Below are 11,744 nucleotides of genomic sequence, written 5' to 3' on the forward strand. Positions count from 1 at the left end.
TTGCTGCCCTCTTACTATGAGGAAAAGCCCAGTCAGAGCCCCTGGAAGATGTTGGTCTCTGCTTTTTACCTTATTCCCCACCTGAGTCTTAGAGAGCTGCCTGGCAAAGAGGCTGCTGAGCTGCTCCAGCTGCTGCACAGCCATGGAAATGGCCCCAGCACAGCTGCAAGAGGCTGGGCAGGTACTCAGTTCTCTCTCTAGCACATGTAGTTCCCTACCTGTGACCCTGGTCCCACAGCATGAGTGCACAGGTGGCATCAAGGATAAAACTTTCCATTCACGACTGTGCTGCCAACCTCCTGCTCAACAGCTGAGGATCCCAGCCTTGTTCTCATGATGCAAGAACCATGCTGGGGAAAGGAAAGATGTCTGAATAAGGCCAAGACTGTTTCTCAGCCTCAAAGCAGAAAGTGACTCAGCCTCCAGCATGACTTACTAGAAAAAGGGTTTATTTCCACAACACAAGTTAAACACAGACAAATAAATAAACACAGATAAATTATCTGATAAATAAGGGGAAACCTAAAACACAATGCCCTACTTGGCTCTTCTCAGAACTTGGACCCATCTTGGTGTGGTGGAGATGCCTAAACACTACTGCAGCTGCCTCACTGCTGAGGTGGGAGACACAGCCCACTCCTTTCATCCCCTCCAGCAGACCCCAACACCTCCCTTATCACCCAAGGGGGTCTGCATGCTCCTCCAAGGTCAGCCCTCCCTTCTCCCACCCCCAGCCAGAATCTGCCTTAGCAGGGACCACCCCCACCACAGAGGACTGACCAGACCAGAGTATGCAATGGCTCCTGCCTTCTCATGCAGAGGGGCAGCCAGGGGATGTAATGACCACGGACAGGGCAACTAGCTGGGCAGCTTGGGCTATGAGCAGGGGTTTCACGTGGGGGCTAGGACTGAACACACCAAGAGGGCAGGACAATCACGGCTGGGACAGGATCCGCTGGCAGCACACACAGATCCCTCTCAGGATGGCGCTCAGTCACTGCAGCACTGGGCCAGCTGAAGGGATCTCTCCCTGATAGCGTGGTTGCTCCTAGTGCTAGATTAGTAGGCCCTCGTCGAGGGGTGCTGCATGCCATGCTCAGGGGCCCAACCATCCATCCGTCCAGGCTGCAGTGCTCCAGGTGTGCTTGGGCAGCGGGTCCAGCCTCTGTCCCAGCACCTCTGGGGGCTGTCTGGTACAGGAGGGTAGAGGCTGGAACAGCTACAAGAGCTGGGGGAAGGAGACACAAAGTTAGCACCAAACTGCATTCAGGAGGAAGCTCCCACACATTTGAGAACTACAGTGCTTGATTTGCTCAGGCCCAGCAGAGAATCAGCAGCCCCACACTGGGACCAGCTCACCACAGCCACAACGCACAGAAGCCAAAGCATTTCCCCCAGCCCAACAAGGGTCGAGCTGCAGCTCCCTCCCCAGCCAAATACAGGCAGGCAAGCAGGGACGTCTCTGCCACTCCAGCTCTCTGCCCACTCACGGTGATGGATTTGACGGGGGTCTCTACTGAGGCGCCAGCTCCCAGGGACTGCTCACTCCCAGAGGAAGCGCACGTACCAGATGGTCTCGTTCTTCAGCTGCGGCCCGAACAGGGGGTTGGCCTGGGCCAAGATGGCGATGAGCCAGCTGCAAAGGGACACAACCTGCCGTCAGCCCCCCGGCAGGACCAGAGCGCCGGGAGCGGCTGCTGCCTCGGGGGTGACGGGCCCGGGAGGGAGGCGGGCCGCAGCTCAGGGGCTGTCCTGTCCATCCACAGAGGAAGCTGGGCAGCAGCCACGGGTCCCGGTGAAGCCAGCAGAGGTGGGAGGAAAGGTACCGGGCCCGGCCCGCGGTACTCACAAGAGATAGCAGCACACGGCGGTGGTGACCAGCATCGTGATGATCACCCTGCAGAGACACCGCCGTTAACACAGGAAGGCCCAGCCCCAGAACCCCCGACCGCGGCACCCCCCGAGCCCCCACTCACCCGCGGTTCGGCCCCTTGGGCACGAACCAGGGGGCGGCGATGCCCACGAGGCCCCAGAAGGCGGAGAAGAGGACGAGCGGCAGCGCGAAGCTGTGCGCCGTCATGGCCGCTCCGCACCGGACACCGCCCCGCCCACTGCCGCGCCGCGCCGCCAATCCGCGCCCGGAGCGCGCCGCACTGCCGGCACCGGCGCTTCCCATTGGCGGAGTCGTTCGGCTCGGCTCGGCTCGGCTCGGCTCGGCTCGGCCCGGCCCGGCCCGCATCCCTCCGCACGTCGCTCCGCAAAGGAGCACCCAGCCACACACAGCCGATTCACAAAACTCCTTTATGTTACAAAGTTCGCACTCGCACCCGCCGCTGCCGCCTCCCGCGCCAGCCCGGCTGGGCGCACATCCCCCTGCGCACCCGGGTCTCGGGGGCTCGGCCGCCCCTGGGTCCGGCGGGGCGGCTCCCCGAGAGGGCTCTCCCGCCGGTGCGTTACTTGGGACCTCTCCGGAGCTCGCTCATGAGCCACAGCGCCATGCTGAGCAGGGCCAGGGAGCCCGACTGGTGCGTGGCAGCCAGAGGTGTAGGGACATAAAGCAGCAGGGTGCTGATGCCCAGGCCCACCTGCCAAGAAGGGAGAAGAGGTAAGAGCAGTTGTGGGTGCACGGCTGATACACCATTCCCAGCACAAAGTGTGGTGTAGAAAGGCTCATGGCCACACCAGGACTTGCCACCCCCAAATTCAGAGTGTGCATGCAGTATGGTGAGGTGTGGGGCCTAGGCAGCTCCATCTCTCAGTTCAGGCTCTTGGAGCCAGCATTGATCTCAGTGGGGTCAGCTCTGTCTTGTGAATGTGCTACGAAGGAGTAGGGAAAAAAAAAAGGACAGTACCTGCATGCAAGCTACGGCCAATAAGGAAGTCACAGCCATCCTGGTCCTTCGTGGGAGTGGGATCTTCCTCGAGAAGAGGTACAGTGCTGTGACAGCTGTGACAGAGGCAATTCCCTACAGAAGGGAAAGGAAACAACCGTCCTTCAATGAAAGTTCAAGGGAAAGGGGTGCACTGGCCTCTGGCTGTGCCTTCCATGCAGTAAAAGAAATTCTGTGAGCAATATTTAACTGAAGAAACATATTAATGGCCATGACCAAATCCTAGAGCTCCCACGCCATCAGGTTAACAACCCTGAAATTTAAGTGCAGTTACAGAAACTTTTATTTTGCTCCAAATGAATGCTTTATTTTCAACAGCTTTTTCTCATTTATTCAAGTCATTGGGGATTATGTCTGCTGTCTCCCCAGTTGTCACCTTGACAAGTGAAGGTAGAAGCTGTCATCTGGAAAACTGATCTCTTTTCCACCACTCAGCTATAGTTCACCCACATAATCTTTCTGTGCAGGTCACCCCAGGTGATCCAGCTTAATCTTTCTTTTTTTAGTCTTAGCCACAACTTAGTTCACAGCAGTGGTATTTAATATCCGGATTGCTCTAACTAGCTGAGATATTTTCACAGGGCACTACAGCGCAAAACAAGTTCAGAAATGCTGGAGGAAGTGTTCGATATCAGGATTTCCAAGTTTTATTTCACACAGCTTTCCCAGACATTTCAATAGCAAGGGCTACCCCACACTGTAGCTCATGTTATGGAAAAGGAGACTCAGAGAAACAAAGTGTGTTACTTGTGCAGGAGGAAGACCTCCTTAAGGATGAAGGCCACATGGAAAATAAGTAACAATGCTAAACTTCCTCTTCCTGCAGAAGCAAACTGGTAAGATGCTCTCAGGCCCTTTGGACACCTTAGAAATCACTCAAGCTGACAGAACCACAGCCCAAAAAAGAGACAGCTTGGCTGCAGGAGGCAACCAAGAAGCAGCCCAGACATATCAGGAAGTCAGCACTTACCAGAATCCTGTGATCAAACTGTACAGTTGTAGGATTCTCAAAGATATTTCTCAGCACAGGGGAGAAGGCAAGGAGATCATCTGGGATCCAGCGCTCCCCCATTTTGGGGAAGGAGTTGTACACAAGGCCAGCATCCAGCCCTGCCACAAAGGCACCTGCAATTCCATAGCAGAAAATGAGACTACCAGAGCAGGCAAAGGTGTCACTCCAGGTTGCACAGCTCTTGTTCAAGAGCTCAGCTTGATCCTGAATTTCTTTTAACATATACAGAGATCCCACAGCACAGGCAGGCTGAAAGGTGCATCTCCACCGTCCGGGAAAGACCAGTGAGGAGGTTCTTGACTGTAAGCTCCCTGACAGCACCAGTTTTCCCAGAGAATGGATGGGGTTGCTCACAGTCCCCACCAGATCAGAAGAAAAAAATCAAACCAGCAGAGAGGAATGAGTCACAAATTGGACAGCAGAAAGAAAGAGGTTTACCTGAAAGAGCAGTAAGAAAAATTAGAGCTGTAGTGCCATGAGCATATTGTCTCAGGCGAAGGAGCTGATGGGTTTCTGGCAACTGTAAAACAAAAACATACAAACAAACAAAAATAATCAAGGCATTTCCAGTGCTGTTGGCAGCAGCTAAGAAAAGCCTTCACTACATACAGGCCGAAGGGTTGGCCTGTATTTTACAAAGGGAATATACAGACCACCACACAGCAGCCACACTTCAGTGGTCCCTCGAAACCAAGCTAATCAAGCTCTGCGCAGAAGTGGCCCCTGGACAGCTACTGGCATGAATCATTTAGCCCAGCCAGGCACAGCCCTGCCTGAGCTTACACAAATTCTAAGACTAATCACTTTTGACCGGAACAGCACAAGCCAAAGCAAGTGTGCCATAAGCAAGAAGTTTACAGAATGGGTGTTTTGTAACACCGCAAGTATTCTGTAAGTATTATATCAGAGTCAGGAACAGAGACTACAAGAGAAGCGCCATCAGCCTTCACTTACTCTTCACACCACACCCCAACCCTCTGAACGGACACTGCCCTGGGCTTTTAAATCCTGACACACCACTCCATACCTTGTGTCGTGGAAGCAGCAAAGACAGCCCTGTCCACAGGCTGGCAGAGTACAGGACCAGCGCGGAGCCCAGGTGTGCTGCCAGACGGTACTGACTGACCCGAGGGATGTCGTAGGAGTTTGGCTTCTCTTCCAGCCCACTCTTCACCATGTACCATCCCAGCAGCCCCTAACAAAACAGGAGAGGGCTTAGAGCCAGACAGGGCAGCAGCAACTACTAAAATGGGATAAATATGAAGGGCAAAGCAACTTGTTTCCTCTACCTTCAACTAGCTACCAGCACTTGACACACTGTCATGGTGTCACTGACACCAAGCTATCATGAATCCCACTGTCTCAGCTATGCTGAATCAGAAGATATCAAACTGACAGAGGGCAGGTTTAGATTAGATATTGGGAAAAATTCTTTATTGTGAGGGTGGTGGGCACTGGAACAGGTCTCCCAGAGAAGCTGTCGATGCCTCTTCCCTAGACAGGTTGGATAGAGCTCTGAGCAAACTGATCTAGCAAAACTGATCTATCCCTGGTTGGGGGGGTTAAAACTAGGTGACCTTTAAATATTCAGATGTTGCCACTAATCCCTGCAGCTGCAGAGCTCTCACCTGGAAGCAGACCAGCCCACAGAGAGCGAGGACACAGCCCTTGAGGGGCCGGCTGAGCCAGCCCCGGCGCCAGAAGTAGGCAGCAGGCAGGATGTAGGCCAGGCCCACGACGCGGCCCCACATGCGGTGCGAGTACTCCATGTACCAAATGAACTTGAACTCTGCCAGCGTCATGTCATGGTTCAGGCTGTTAAAGGACAGTAAAGCAATTGTTTCACAGCCCCGGACTGAACTTTGCACGACACGGGATCGCCTTCCTCAGAGAAAGGCAGGGAACAAAGAAGCCACCACCAGGCAGGCTTTGTGTGCCTTCCAAGTGACTTCAGAAAACATTTTCCTTCTTACAAGAGTTTTTTGAGTGGCTCAGTTGCAGCAGGGATGCTCTCAGCCCACCCTCCTTCCAATTTTGCACACTCACATTTTAAACTCTGGGAACTTCTGGTACTTCTGGAACTCGGCTTCCCACTCCTGCTGTGTTCGGGGGGGTTTCATCTCTTTCACCAGGTGCCAGTCGACCATAGAAAGGCCTGATTCTGTCAGCCTGGGAGCAGAGACACGAACAGGCACAACTCACTCCCTGACAGTAGGCAAATCTACTGAACTGAAGCGAGAGCTGTTGGCTGCACAACAACCCAGGAGTTGGGACTTCGATGGTCCTTGTGGGTCCCTTACAAGTCAGGATATTCTGATAATCCTTAAAACCCTTGTTCAGACAATCCTTAAGCTCACAATTAGAAATAGGACAGAGATCAGAGAGTTTGTGAGTGACCAGACCTAAAATTACGATAAATGTGTAAGAGTTACCCTACAAGGGGCATCAATAGGCTATGAACAGTCTCTCCGGTACTCCCAGCCCTATCCCGCCATGTCCCCTTGCAGCCAGGAAGGGAAGGCACGAGAAGAGCTCTACGGGCACTCTCGGGGTGGGTCTCGGTGTGGGGGCAGCCGCAGAGGGTCACCGGCGGGGCGGACCGGAGGGCAGGCAGGGACGGCTGTCCCCAGGGAACCCCTCGGCGGGGCTGGGGCCGCCGCGCTCACCTGGTGACGCCGCCCAGCACCACGGCACCGGCCACGGCACCGCTGCAGACCAGGAGCCATCGCCCCACGGCGGGCGGCGGCGCGGCGGGCTGGGGCGCCTGTTGCAGCAGGCAGCGCTGAAGGCAGAGCCGCGGGGGGAGGCGGCCGTGTGCCGGCGGTGGCGGTGGCGGTGCAGGCCCCCCCAGGCCCCCGTCCCGCAGCAGCCGCCGGGCCCCGCCGCGCGCCGCCCGCAGCATCCCGAGCCACGCCGGAAGTGTCGCCGCCGGAAGCGCGGGACGAGCACTTCCGGACACGCCCGGGCGTCGCCATGACGATCGCGCGGCGCGTGACCGGCAGCGCAGAGCAGCGACCCCCGCGCGCCGCCAGCGCAGGTGGTGAGGGCGCGTGCGGGACGGGGGCGGGGCCCGCGCGGCGGCGGGGGCGGGGCCGAGGCGCCCGGGGGGGGGGCGGGGCTTGCGCGCGCCGCGCGCCGGCGTGGGCGCGTCCCGCTCGCGTCCCGCGCCTCCGCCCGCCCGCGCGCCCGCCCTCGAGCCAACGCGCGGCGCGGGCCCGAGCCGCGAGGGGGCGGGCCCGGAAGCGCGGCCGGGGGGCGGGGCCTGAGGCGGAAGCGGGGCGGGCCCGCCGCGGGGCCGGTGCGGGCCGGGCGGGCGCCATGGGGCGGTCCGGGGTGACCGCGCCGCTGCCGTCCCGCAGGCATGGACGATGGGTTCCTCATGGAGGTGTGCGTGGACTCGGTGGAGTCCGCCGTCAACGCGGAGCGCGGAGGTAAGGCCCAGGGGCCTCGCGGGAGGGGGCTACAGCGCGGCGGGGCCGGTTCTGACGCGCCTCTCCGCAGGTGCCGGGCGGATCGAGCTGTGCGCGGGCCTCGTGGAAGGAGGGACCACCCCGAGCATGGGTGAGCCGCGCCCGCCCCTGTGCCGCCCTCCCTGTCGGTCTCCCTCCGCTCCCCCGTGTCCCGCTCGGCTCCCTGCCCGCGCCCGGTCCCGTCCTGCCCGCCCCGGGGCCGGAGCTGCCGCGGCGGGTGCTGAGCCGCCCCTGTCCCGCCCGCAGGGCTGCTGCAGGTGGTGAAGCAGTGCGTGCGGGTCCCGGTGTTCGTCATGATCCGGCCCCGCGGCGGGGATTTCCTGTACTCGGACCGCGAGGTGGAGGTGATGAAAGCCGACATCCGCCTGGCCAAGCTGCACGGGGCTGACGGGCTGGTGTTCGGGGCCCTCACCGAGGACGGGCGCATCGACACGGAGCTCTGCACGGCGCTGCTGGGTGAGGCTGTCTGCAGGCAAAGCTCTGTGCTGTGACAGCGTTGCAGCGCTGCTCCGGCTGATGCCGTAGAGCTGTACAGAGGGCTTCGGTCTGCACATCCTTTCTGCAGTCTTGCTGTCTCTTTCCCCCTATTTCGGTTTCGTTTGCTGCCATACCTGCGAGACATTAAGTAGTTAAGAAACTTTGCGGACCGAGGGCCACAACCCTAAGCCGTTCACACAGAGAGAGTTTGAGGTTACCTGGGATGTAATAGCAAAGTGTAAGAAGGCTTTGATGAGCTGTTTTGGGGGCATTCAACTGTTGGATTCTCTCCCTTCCTCATTTTCTTTTCCTTATATCCTTGCTACAGGTGTGCAGGATATGTATCTCCTGGACTTTGGCTTTGTGTGTAGCTGGCAATTCACCTTCATTTTTTTCCTCTTAACAAACACGGGGAGAAAAGATAACGAGAGAGAGGTGTGAACACATAAAAAGCTACTAAACCTGCAGTGGGAGATTGTTAGTCCAGGCTACAAACATGCGGAAGCAAATTCTCTTTCTTTTTGTATATTTTTGGGGAGCTGCAGCCAAAGCTAAAGAGGGCTCAGCCTTTCCCTGGTGATGTGGTGCTGAGGTTCACATGTGAAGCTGAATGTGCTGTAAGGAGTGCAGCAGAAGGGTCTTGCCAGGACTTAGCTCCACTAGGCCGACTTGTGTTCTGCTGTTTCCAGGGCAGGGAGCAGGTGGATGTCTTTTTGTAGAAATAAATAAGCTTTGCACAGTAATTAGAGCACCTCTGGTGAAGTTTGCTGCGGTCTGACAGCAGAAATCATAGGTAGTGAAAGAAATCACAAAAATCAGCTGTCCTGCTTTCAAAGAGGTCTTGTCCCCAGGTAGATGATACAACCTTCCTGCAGAGAAAGTCGCCTGTGGTGGGATTGAGGGTTCTGCATGTTCCAGATGAGTTGGGGGGTTTTGGTGTTACCCGTAAAAACAAAGGTTTGTTGCTTTCTCAAAGGGCAGAAGAACTCTTCCCCACGAAAAGAGCCTGGATAAACAGCAGCCACTGCATTGTTCTCAGCAAGAATGGGGACTTCTGAGCTCCCCAGGAATGGCTTGAGAAGCCTTTTCCCTCTTCCGTGTCGTGCATTTCTGGTTCTAGCACAAGGCACTCTGTACCAGCCCTGACTGACCACATGTCTTCTTTTTGCAGCTGTGTGCCGTCCCCTGCCAGTCACATTTCACCGCGGTGAGTTGCCAGGGACAGTGGCCCTGGGCAGGGTCCAGTCTGTGTCCCACTGATGGGGGAAGGTGAGGCAGGGAGGGAGCTGAGCTTGATGTTCTTTGGAGGGGGAAAGCTCTGCAGGCTGTACTATTCCCCACAAGGGAAAAGGTCCAGTGGGCTCAGGCTTGGGGGCTGTCTCATCTTGTGAGAGAGGAGGTGTCTGAGGAGCTGAGTATGGTGGCCCTGGCACTGCTGCAAGGGGAGTGTTACAGTCAGGAGCTGTGAATCCAGGGTGTGAGCAGGACCCTTCCTATCACTGCCTTTGGGCTCCTCAGGGGAGCTGGCTGAGGGACGGGGCTTGAGCACAATGAACCGAGCGATTTCTGAGCTGTTGTTCTGGTCCCTCAGCCTTTGACATGGTGCATGACCCTCTGGTGGCACTGGAGACCCTGATTTCCCTGGGCTTTGAGCGGGTGTTGACGAGTGGCTGTGACAGCTCAGCACTGGAAGGATTGTCCTTGATTAAGAGGCTTGCAGAACAGGTGAGTGTTTGCTGTGCTCCGCTGGGTAACTCCCTGGGCACTGCCTGCAGGCAGCTGCTTTATGGTATTCCTCATTTCTGGAGGGCGACTTCTGTCAAGGAGTGCTTGCCTTCCCTCTCTTGATTGGCTTTAATGTTTCCCCAAGTCCAAGTGGGCTGGGCCCTGAAGTCTCCCACAGCAAAGGCTGGTTGGGTTGTTCTTGCTTGCAGACTGGGGGAGGGTGGTGGGAGTTGGTTCCAACAGCTGGCATGATGAGCCCATGCAAACAGCAGTGAGATCCCTGCTGGGTGTCTCACAGTTCCTTTTAGGAAAGTGCAACAGATGTACCTGAGAGGTAGCCAGGTGGGATGGAGAGGTAGGAGGGAATGGTGACAGAATTGCAAGTTCTTTTCCATTTTTCCTTGTAAAACATGAATGGTACAAAAAAGATGGGTGAGAGCACACAGATTATAGACCATGGTGACGTCTGTGAGCTTGTGGAAAGTGCTGCATGTGAGGTTTCCTTGCTGCCTCACAAATGCACGTGTGAATGTAGTGCTCAATAATATCACTAACATGCTATTCTTCTTTCAGGCGAAGGGCAGAATTGTGGTGGTGCCAGGTAATGTTTTTTGTCATCTGTACCAGGTCCTGCAATCCCTAGCCCGCCCTTCCTAGCCTCTTGTCCTGAGATCCACTCTCTTATCTGGCTTTCTGAGCCAGCTGCCCAGGAGGAGCAGCTCCTATCCTGGTGTGAGTAAAGGCCATGCAGCCTGTTGGGGAGGGCAGAGCCCTGCAGCTATTGCTCCCTGCAGGACTTGAGGACGGTTCTAGATCTGTGGGAGAACATGAGCCAAGGCTTCTCCTGTCTCTTTTCATGTGCCTGGGTCTCTTGTCCCAAGGGCTTTTTTTTCCCTTCAGTGTGTATGGCTCCTGTCCCTTAGCGGTGAGGTCCTGGGGTGATGTCAGGTCTGGAATAGTGTCACCTGCTCGGTGTGTGACATTGGGCTTGTTCCCACCAGGAGGTGGCATCACGGAACGCAACCTGCAGCGGATTCTGGAAGGCTCCACTGCTTCTGAGTTTCACTGCTCTGCTCGCTCAGCTCGGGACTCAGGGATGAAGTTCAGGTAACTGATTATTTAAGTTTATTTTTTAGGAGAACTCTGTGAGGGAAAGGCTACATGAATGTAAATGTGAGTTTGAAGAACTGGCATAAATTTCAGACAGCTTCCTGAGCACTAGTTGTGCTCTTGTGGTTGGGATGTTGGTGCCCAGCACTGTATTCTGCTGTGTATGAATCCAGAAGTGCTCCTCATGTGGACATGAGTTCTGTGCAGGACCAGATCCTTGAGGTGTTTCTCTTGCTACTGCTGCCCTGGGAGTTGTGAGGGCACTTGGGAAGGCAGGTGCTGGTGTAGTTGCCTTAGACTTTTAACATAAGCATGTAGGATTTGGGAAGCCAGTGGGATGTGCTGAGAAATGAGTGAGGAATGGGTTCTATTTGTCCATAGGTCTGTGCTCCTTTGGATTATTGTTCTTTCTATTACTATCCCATCTTTGGTTTGGGTGGCACCATCTTTGGCCAATGCTGAGACTTGGGGAAATATGGGGGTGTTTTTCTTGGTGGGTCTTACTCATCTGTATCACCAGCAGATCACCACTAATGGCTGGTTTTCCTGACAGAAATCCGAACGTTGCCATGGGAGCGTCCTTCTCTGCCCCCGAGTACTCCATAAAGGTGGCAGATGTGGCCAAAGTGAGGACCCTGAATGCAATTGCCAAGAACATTCTGTAGTGGACGGCTCTGTGCTGGGACAAGAACGCTGAGACTCCAGGGTCTGCCCTGGCACACGGACAGATGGGTACTGCTTCCATCCTCAGGCTGCAGAGGATGTGCACTAGGTGATGAAGCCTGACACCTCTTCCCTTGGCTTCCCCTGAAGTCCCTGGCCTGGAAACTTATGTTGGCCATTTTAAATAAAAGGACTCATTCCCAGATGTTACAGCGACAGCTGTTCGGCAGCATTTGGGAGGAAGGGAGGTGAGCAAGTAGGGGGACTGAAATGTGTAGCACTGCATGTGATTGTCAAATAAACACTGCAGCTGCCCCCCTCTTGCTGTGCTCTTCTAAAGTTTATTTATATTTTCAGGTAAGACTGTAACCCATGTTGCATACCCTGAATTGATCA

At 55.7% G+C, this 11,744-nt stretch overlaps 3 protein-coding genes across 7 annotated transcripts; 1 reads left to right on the forward strand and 2 right to left on the reverse strand.

Moving 5' to 3' along the window:
- Positions 1–432: 432 nt before the first annotated feature.
- Positions 433–2,118, reverse strand: LOC116447462 (V-type proton ATPase subunit e 2). Its single transcript, XM_032116647.1, has 4 exons — positions 1,977–2,118; positions 1,850–1,897; positions 1,491–1,636; positions 433–1,228 (listed from the first exon to the last, which is right to left on the reverse strand). Exons 1-3 carry the CDS (start codon positions 2,078–2,080, stop codon positions 1,543–1,545), a joined length of 246 nt encoding a protein of 81 aa, XP_031972538.1. The 5' UTR covers positions 2,081–2,118; the 3' UTR covers positions 433–1,228; positions 1,491–1,542.
- Positions 433–6,820, reverse strand: LOC116447459 (cytochrome c oxidase assembly protein COX15 homolog). Its single transcript, XM_032116640.1, has 11 exons — positions 6,570–6,820; positions 5,950–6,072; positions 5,532–5,718; positions 4,931–5,098; positions 4,342–4,423; positions 3,862–4,016; positions 2,853–2,966; positions 1,977–2,585; positions 1,850–1,897; positions 1,491–1,636; positions 433–1,228 (listed from the first exon to the last, which is right to left on the reverse strand). Exons 1-8 carry the CDS (start codon positions 6,803–6,805, stop codon positions 2,454–2,456), a joined length of 1,197 nt encoding a protein of 398 aa, XP_031972531.1. The 5' UTR covers positions 6,806–6,820; the 3' UTR covers positions 433–1,228; positions 1,491–1,636; positions 1,850–1,897; positions 1,977–2,453.
- Positions 6,821–6,857: 37 nt separating this feature from the next.
- CUTC (cutC copper transporter) lies at positions 6,858–11,671 on the forward strand. 5 transcript variants are annotated; one of them, XM_032116642.1, is made up of 9 exons: positions 6,858–6,940; positions 7,263–7,334; positions 7,405–7,464; positions 7,620–7,829; positions 9,022–9,057; positions 9,442–9,575; positions 10,149–10,176; positions 10,577–10,682; positions 11,239–11,671. In XM_032116642.1, exons 1-9 carry the CDS (start codon positions 6,877–6,879, stop codon positions 11,348–11,350), a joined length of 822 nt encoding a protein of 273 aa, XP_031972533.1. In that variant the 5' UTR covers positions 6,858–6,876; the 3' UTR covers positions 11,351–11,671. The 5 variants fall into 5 exon arrangements, with proteins under 5 accessions (XP_031972533.1, XP_031972535.1, XP_031972532.1 ...); XM_032116641.1 differs by having other exon boundaries at positions 6,862–6,943; positions 11,239–11,670; XM_032116644.1 differs by lacking the exon at positions 7,405–7,464 and having other exon boundaries at positions 11,239–11,670.
- The last annotated feature ends 73 nt before the right edge of the window (positions 11,672–11,744 follow it).

Source organism: Corvus moneduloides, chromosome 8 (genome assembly GCF_009650955.1).
Source record: "Corvus moneduloides isolate bCorMon1 chromosome 8, bCorMon1.pri, whole genome shotgun sequence".
Taxonomy (NCBI): domain Eukaryota; kingdom Metazoa; phylum Chordata; class Aves; order Passeriformes; family Corvidae; genus Corvus; species Corvus moneduloides.

Coding starts and splice junctions, on each gene's coding strand:
- LOC116447462 (XM_032116647.1), bottom strand. CDS start 2,080: ATGACGGCGCACAGCTTCGCGCTGCCGCTCGTCCTCTTCTCCGCCTTC. Junction 1,898..1,976: donor CCCAAGGGGCCGAACCGCGG/GTGAGTGGGGGC, acceptor GTGTCTCTGCAG/GGTGATCATCACGATGCTGG. Junction 1,637..1,849: donor GCCGTGTGCTGCTATCTCTT/GTGAGTACCGCG, acceptor GTCCCTTTGCAG/CTGGCTCATCGCCATCTTGG.
- CUTC (XM_032116641.1), top strand. CDS start 6,877: ATGACGATCGCGCGGCGCGTGACCGGCAGCGCAGAGCAGCGACCCCCG. Junction 7,465..7,619: donor AGGGACCACCCCGAGCATGG/GTGAGCCGCGCC, acceptor TCCCGCCCGCAG/GGCTGCTGCAGGTGGTGAAG. Junction 7,830..9,021: donor GCTCTGCACGGCGCTGCTGG/GTGAGGCTGTCT, acceptor TTCTTTTTGCAG/CTGTGTGCCGTCCCCTGCCA.
- LOC116447459 (XM_032116640.1), bottom strand. CDS start 6,805: ATGCTGCGGGCGGCGCGCGGCGGGGCCCGGCGGCTGCTGCGGGACGGG. Junction 5,719..5,949: donor AAGTTCCCAGAGTTTAAAAT/GTGAGTGTGCAA, acceptor GTCCTTTAACAG/CCTGAACCATGACATGACGC. Junction 2,586..2,852: donor TGGCCGTAGCTTGCATGCAG/GTACTGTCCTTT, acceptor CCTTCTTGGCAG/GTGGGCCTGGGCATCAGCAC.